General features: G+C 57.9%; 1 protein-coding gene across 1 annotated transcript; it reads right to left on the reverse strand.

Annotated features, from left to right (window-relative positions):
* Nucleotides 1–44: 44 nt before the first annotated feature.
* On the reverse strand, nt 45–6,979 carry RASGRP4 (RAS guanyl releasing protein 4). Its single transcript, XM_031961620.1, has 15 exons — nt 6,630–6,979; nt 5,917–6,022; nt 5,752–5,814; nt 5,205–5,334; nt 4,216–4,319; nt 3,392–3,536; nt 2,643–2,918; nt 2,219–2,299; nt 2,001–2,105; nt 1,788–1,906; nt 1,442–1,586; nt 726–762; nt 530–643; nt 251–396; nt 45–137 (listed from the first exon to the last, which is right to left on the reverse strand). The coding sequence occupies exons 1-14, from the start codon at nt 6,742–6,744 to the stop codon at nt 263–265; spliced, it is 1,674 nt and encodes a 557-aa protein (XP_031817480.1). The 5' UTR covers nt 6,745–6,979; the 3' UTR covers nt 45–137; nt 251–262.
* Between the last annotated feature and the right edge of the window lie 305 nt (nt 6,980–7,284).

The following is a 7,284-nucleotide window of genomic DNA, read 5'->3' on the forward strand; positions in this document are numbered from 1 at the left end:
TGCCTGTGGCTGGGGCAGGATGGGGAGGGGGAAAAACGAGGTTAAGGTTTTGACTTTTGTCTCCCAAATCACTGGCTTCCGTGTTGAGTCAGCTCCATCCAGCTCTACGTTAGCTCCAGCACCGGCAGTCTGGGATCCTGTGGGCACATGGAAGGCCCCGAGGGCAGAGGCGCCCTGCCCAAGTGCTCCGGCATCGATCAGGGTCCCCAGCCGCAGCCTGTCCATCCCCTTATTTCCCCTGCCTTCTTACCAGTTGTGTCTCCTATAGCACGGGGGTAGGGTCCTTGTCTGAGGTGGCCCCATTCAGGGCAGACTCGGTTTGGGTCCAGGCGTGACGGAGGTTGGCTCTTTTTTGGGTCCTAGGAGGTGATGGGTAAGGGGAGCTCTCTTCAGAACCTGAGAAGGGGAGAAGTGGGTCTTGAGAGGCTTCCCTGCAGCCTCTAGTTCCTGCCAAGATTCAATGGTCCAATTCTTCCTATGCCCAAGGCCCCGGCACTGGGAGCCAGGATCTCTTCAAAGGGGGCCTCACCAGTGGTGGAGACTTCCTGTGGTGGAGGGAGCCCAGTAGGGTTGGCTCCCACCTTCTTCTTGCACTCGACCTCCACTCTATCCTTGCAGTGTCTGTGACAGCAGAGCCCGCAGTCTGGGAGAGAAGGAAGGAGGGCTGGGCATGGAAGACAGGGCCCAGAAGTACCCTTCACCCCCTTCCCCCACCAGTCACTCACCCCGGCAGCGGTAGCCCTGCTTGGTGACTCCCCAGAGCTGAGGAGAGAGCAGATGAAGGAGTGGGGTTACTTAGCCAGCGGAGGGGGACAGTAAGGACTGCAGAGGTGGCTGGGCTTGGAGGCTTCTGCCTCCTGCTCCCACCTGATGCATGTTTAAGGGATGAGAGCTGCCCCGGAAGTTTCAGTTCTCTGTGGATCTCCCTCTCCCAGGACAGCTCGGTACCTACTGGCTCTACTTGCCTAGAGCACTGACAGTAATGACATGACAAGCCAGCAGACTTCTAATCCCCATCTTTCTGGCCCCAAGGCTAGCCTTCCATCCCTCTTGCACCTCATTTAAAGGCTTTTACATTTATTTTGGTGATTTTAGACAGGGAGGGTAGTAAGCCAGGTCCCCAGTTGTTGGGGGGGGGGCAGCAGCAGTGGATCTTTAGGGCCTGAACATTGGGGTCCTCAGAGTAGGCTTGGGGCAGGAGGACTCATTTCAGGCCTGAGGCCTCCTTAAAGAGTATCCCATCAAACCCACCTGGGGAAACTATCCTGGAACTTGCCAAAGTTAGTATTTAGGACTAAGGACCAGGGCAGGAAGACTTGGGATCTCTAAGGAGCTGAAATTAGTGGAGGGGACTGGGCACCTTCAACCTCAGAAAAGGGGGCAGGAGGGTAGTGGGATGGGGCAGGTGAGGCACTGGGGGAAGAAGGGGAGATGTGCTTACAAAGCCACTGCAACTGCCACAGAATGTGGGCTTCTTGAAAGTGACCTCATGGAAAGGGTGCAGAAAGGACAGGCCCAGCTTGGCGCAGATGGCACTGGCCCGGAGCAGGTAAGCCGTCAGCTCCTCCTGGCTGAAGGGACCGTCACTGGGCAAGTCAGGGTAAAAGAGGTCCAAGTTAGAACTTTCCCCTGGACCCAGATATCCGGGCACCCCTCAAGGACCCCAAAGCCCAGCCTCCTTCACTTAAGTAAGGGCCCCTCATATTCAAAGCCCTCAATCTTCCCCCCTCCGAGGAGTTGTCGAACCACCCCGCCCCCTCGAAGGGACCCTGGTCTGTGCCCCTCACCCTTGTCGAGGAGGTGGGTGGAGACCATGGCAGGCAAAGGGAAAACTACTGGACAAACGTTCAAAGTCTTCTTGCGAGATGGTGCCCCGGCCTTCTGGATCATAGTTCTTGAAAACAGACTGTAGAAAGAAGGGACCCAGGCTACCAGTCTGAACAACCCCCCCCCTTAGCCACTCTCCCCCCACCCCAACAAATGCATAGTAGGCCTCTCACCTCCACCAACTGTTCCACATGTCGACTCAAGGTGATCCTGTCAGGCTTGGGGGCTACTCCGGGAGCCCACTCTACTACAAGGGGTGCTTTGAAGGGGGAGGGGGGCTGCAGAGAGGGACAGAGGGGAGATATTAGCCCTGGAAGGCAAGGTCTAAAGGTTTAGAGCTCAGAGATCTAGGATGCATGTGGGGGGGGGTGGAGTAAAGGGCTGTTCTCACCAGAGTCTTGGGGCATCGGGGCTCCCGGGCATAGGAAAGTTCATAAATCTCATCTTCAGTGTAGAAGAGATCTAGGGACAGCTGGAGGAAAGGGGGGCATCAGAACTGTGCCCTTGTGCCCATAGCTGAGCCCCTCGGCTCCTTCCTGCTTCCTGAGACCCTGCTCTGGCCACCTGGCTTCCCGTCTGCCCCCTCCCCCTTGTGCTTCTGTGAGACTCGGTGGCCACAGCGGCATTAGCTGCTTGGCCCGGGGTCCCTCACTGCGCTTCCAGCATCAGCCCTCACATTTTTACGTTTTGTCTCGGTTCTGACCATTTGTGTGGAAGTTAAGGGCCACATTCCTTGGGCTCCCTCCCTCCTCCTCACAGTGGGGGAGCTGCGGCAAAGGGAGGGGCCCTGGGCCTGCCCCTCAGCCCTCCCGCACCGTGAGCAGATGCAGCAGGTCCTGGTTGACGCCACCAGGTGGGCTCTGGGCCTGGAGAGCTCTGAGCTCTTGCAACCGAAGGTAGAGGCTGTTGAGCTTGGCCACGTGGAGCTGCCCGTCCGGAAGGCGGTCGGGCATGGCTTGGTGCAGCGAGACCAGGTCCTTCAGGTGCACGCCCAGGATGGGCAGCTGGAAGCCTGAGCAGCTGGCCCACGCACGCCGATAGAGGGCGTAGTTGTTGTGGGAGCTCAGGAGTTCTGTCAGCTCCAGCAGGGTCTGAGGGTCAGAAAAGGCCCAGAGTGGGCATGGCGGGGACCGGAGAGGCAGGGCTGGTCCTGAGGGCCCAGGAAGGCCCCTCGGAGACCGCCCACCTCCTCTAAGGGGGAAACAGACCAGGAAAAGGGAAAGGTTTCATGCCCTGAGGACGCAGGAAGGCCCCTCAGAGACCACCCACCTCCTCCCACTAAGGGGGAAACTGAGGCCAGAAAAGGAGAAAGGATTTCATGCCCTGATCCTAAGGCACCTCAGAGACCACCCATCTCTTACTAAGGAAGAAACAGGCCAGGAGAGGGGAAGGGCTGGGCCAAGGTTGCCCCATGAATTGGGAGCAGCTGGGGCACAAGCACGGAGAAGGAACCCCCACCCCATTCTTTGTGGGGCTGGGGGAGACCGGGGCACATGGGCATCCGGATGTGTCCAGGGAGGGGGGCAGAGAGGGCTCTCCGGGGGGGCGGGTCTGGCTGGCTCACTTTGGTGCTGTCGGGGCTCAGATGTGCGTGGGAATCCTTGAGCCGGGAGATGGCGCTGTGGCACAGGCCACCAGTCACCGCCATGAGCGTGTTAAAGTTCTGCAGCTGCCGCAGCCTCTGAGGGAGGAAGTGAAGATGCAGCAGATTGGGGGAGGGTCAGACCGGCCTGTACGTACAGGAGGCGGGAGCCAGGCAGGTGTTGGGGGTTGGGGGGAGGATAGTCCCTCTTAGTATGGGGGGAAGGGCACTAGATTTGGAAAGAAGTGAATCTGGATTCAACTTGGGGTGGCCCTGAGCAAGTCACATGATTCCTATTTGCCTCAGTTCCTCCTGTGTTAAATGGGGACCTGTTGGAAAAGGAACCGACAAACCACTTTGGCAAGAAAACCCCATAGATGATATCCATAGGACACATAGAGTTGGACGTTACCGAACAACAATTTTGTGTTCAGAATCTCAGTTCTGGCACTGTGTCACCTGTGTGACTTTGGGCCAGACTTCAGCTTTCTCAGCCTCAGTTTCCTTATTTGTAAAGTGAGGGAATGAAACTATAATCTTGTTATAAAATTGGGAATGGGTGGGGACAATAGGACAAAAGCAGGTGGACTCAGGTGTCTGAGGGATGCCCCAATACCTGAAGCCTCAAGGAGATGGAGCCAGGGCCTGGTACAATGGGGGATGATGAGGCTTTGGAGGATGGAGAACAAAGAGGGGATGGGAGGGACCCCCACCCGGGCCACGGGATGAACTTGTAACACCTGGGTTCTGGAGGGCTGGGCCGGCCCAGACCAGCCTTACCCATTGACACGCTGGGGAGCCCTTACAGAGCCCTCCAGGGTTGGACAACCCGCATGAGCCGGGGAGCAAGGCCCCCGGTCCGGGAGGCTGGGGAGAGTTCAGGACCCCTGACCTGGACCCCTGCACGTAGCTGCCCCAGAGGTTCAAAGTGGGGGCAGGTTAGGCTCCCAGTCCATAACACGAACCACCACTTTCCCCAGCCCAACCTCAGGGACCCTTTTAAGCTTTGTCCAGGGTAGGTCAAGACACCAGAGTATCTGAGCTCCAGCCCTGACCAGTGGAGCTTCCTCTCTCCTGGCTAGGTCTCAGCCCTAGGCCTCTGTCTATGACTTCTGGATCAAATGCCTCACCCACAATCCTCACCCCAAAGGAAGCACCAGCCTCCCTCACATTTCCCCACAGGCCGCCTCGAAACCCCACCCCAAGTCTCTACCTCCCTACAGCCTGTTCAGGATTTCGGATCCTGACATTCCTTCATCCCAAAAATATTTAACTCGGCCAGAGTTTTAAAAAGGGACCAATTTTGCTTCCGGTTTGTGCCCACTGCCCTTCGCCTGCCCCTAGGCCTTGTCTAGAGCCTGAGTCCTGGGGCCCACCTAGGTCTGACCAATGAATCCCCTTGTTTCTTGTCCCCAACCTTGACCACAACCACCCCCTAAAGTTGTTTCTGGACAAGACAGGGCCTTCAACTGGACCCCGCCTCTTCCCTATGTTTTCCGGTCCATGAATAGGGGACCCGCCACTTCCTCCCCTCCCTGTGACACTATCTGTCCAAGGACCTCACCGGATTGCGAAAGCCCGAACCCCAGGTCCGGAACTGCCAGCTCCCCTGTCTGGGTGGTCAAAGAAGGGATCTTATGCTTTCCCAGCCCTGGGCTGGGTGGGGGGGTCCCTCTGGGGGACCAGGCTGAGGAGGGAAAGAGGTAAATGGATTCAAGAAGAAAACAAGGGGAAGAGAAGGAAAAAATGGGGAGAGAGCGAGTAGTTAGGATACGAAGAGACAAAAAAACCTCACCCCAAGTGGGGTCCCCAAGCATCTCTGGGCTGCATTGCCCTCCTGCCTCACCAATTCCCAGAACTTGCTGAGGATTTCGTCGAGGTGGGGTTCCAGGTGCAGGGCCTCGGGGTACTGCCCCATCCAGTACCTGCGGGAGAGGGTCAAATCGGAGAGGGCTCTGGGAGGGAGGCAAAGGTCATTTCTGGGAGTTGGTCATGGGGCTTATGAGATTTCCTGCTGCTGCTTGGAAGGATCGTTTAGTCTAGTTTACTTGACAGGTGCGGAAAATAAGGGCCAGGGGCTTAAAGCTAGAGAATCTTGAGGTGTGGGGGGGGCCCGGGGAGGGGGGAGTGAGGGGGGTGTATCTGACAGCTTGATACTCCCGTGGGATGTCTTTAGGAGGAAGGTTGGGGCTGGGTTTAGTGGAGCAGGCTCTGTGCTAAGGCATGTTGTGGGAGTTATCTGTGATTGGCCAGGATGTTGTGGGAGTTATCTGTGATTGGCCAGAATGTTGGGGGCTTATCTGTGATTGGCCAGACTGTGCCCCGAGCCCCGGGGTCCTCACCTGACTAGGTTACAGATCTTCAGGCGTCTCTGCTCTTGTCGGTCTCCTTTAGCCTCCTGGTACGTGAATCTGTTAAGGGTCTTCCCACGGAAGCTTCCACCCTCCCCCACTTCAGTCATGCCCCCCCCCCCTTTCTAGCCCTGCCACCGCTCCCCTGGAGGATATATGCTGAGCAGGCGCTGGGCGAGGTCAGCTGAGGACAGCACCCAGCTGTGCATGGTCAAGGCCATGTTGAGCATGTGGTCCCCTCGGCACAGTCCCCCGGCAGTGTCTGCATCAATCAGGGCGAGAAGCACAGGGGCGGGGAGGGGGAGGGGAGTCACCGAACACAAGGCGGCTCATGGGGGGGAGCCCTGCCCCCAAAGGCCATTGCCAAGGCCCACCCTTCCCTGCCCAGGTGGGGAAGCCCGGGGCCAGAGAGGAACTGGAATTGCCATTAACCACGTGGCTAATTCCGAACCCAGGGTCTGTCCATCACCCCCCCCCCCCTGGGCGTCGGAAGAGCAGGGATTGGAGGCTGGCAGGTCAGAGAGCAAAGGGCTAGGGGTTAATTATAAGTTCGTAAAGTAAAAGGATCAGTGGGTAACAGCAGCAGCCGCGGCTAACATTTACATAGTGCTAACTATGTGCCAGGCACTGGGTAAAGTCCTGTGCAATCATAACAACCCTGGGGAGCAGGTGCTGTTATTATCCCCACTTTACAGATACGGACACTGAGGCAGAGATTAAGTGACTCGCTAGAATGACACGCGAATAAGTGTCTGAGGTCACGGTTGAACAGTCTTCGCGACTCCGGGTCCGTGCTCTGTGGCGCCATCTGGCGGCCTGTTTAGAGCACAGGTTGGGGGATGGCGGATGGGGAGGGGGAGTTACCTTACCAAAGGAATGGATGCATTTCTCCAGTAATTCATCCAGGCTGCAGCCTCTGCTGAGGGGGCCCAGCGTCATGGAGGCCATGACCTTGTCGATCTCCCGGGGACTGGGGCAAGTCATGTGCCTGCGGCCCTGGCGGGCCCTCCCCCGGGCAGGTGCACTTCCCGAGCATTCCAAGTGAGCCTTCCTGCAGGCAGAGCCCCAGCATTACCGCGCAGCACCACAGCCCCCCTTCTCTCTCCGTCCCTCCAGCCTCGGCTCAGGGTGTCCCTAAGCCCCGCCTCCGTTTCACAGGACCCTGCCTCTCCAAGCGCCGCTTCCTTCAGGCAGGCTCTCAAGATTGCTCCCCACCACACACATCCACCGGTCAACTCTCAACCCAGGATCCCCCCACCTCCCCCCTCCCCCCACCCTCGCACCCCCTGCTGTGATGAACAGAGTCCTCAGATAGGGTGAGACTTGCAGTCCAGATGTCTCCCCTTTAGCAGGATTCCAGGCATCTGGGCTGCCATCTGTGGGACTGGGGATGAGGGAATTCTCAGTCACTGACTCCAACTCCGCTGAGCTGGACTGAGTCCCTCGGGCTGAGATAGCTTCAAGGAAAGGTTAAAAATAAACCTTCCAGCATGGAACAGAGGGGCCTCTGAGGAATTGGGGGGG

This window comes from Sarcophilus harrisii, chromosome 3, assembly GCF_902635505.1.
Source record: "Sarcophilus harrisii chromosome 3, mSarHar1.11, whole genome shotgun sequence".
NCBI classification, from domain to species: domain Eukaryota; kingdom Metazoa; phylum Chordata; class Mammalia; order Dasyuromorphia; family Dasyuridae; genus Sarcophilus; species Sarcophilus harrisii.

Excerpts from the sequence above, each read along its gene's own strand:
- RASGRP4 (XM_031961620.1), bottom strand. The coding sequence starts at position 6,744 with ATGACTTGCCCCAGTCCCCGGGAGATCGACAAGGTCATGGCCTCCATG. Across the intron at positions 6,023-6,629 it reads GAAATGCATCCATTCCTTTG|ACACTGCCGGGGGACTGTGC; the intron begins GTAAGGTAACTC and ends TGATTGATGCAG. Across the intron at positions 5,335-5,751 it reads AAGATCTGTAACCTAGTCAG|GTACTGGATGGGGCAGTACC; the intron begins GTGAGGACCCCG and ends CCTCTCCCGCAG.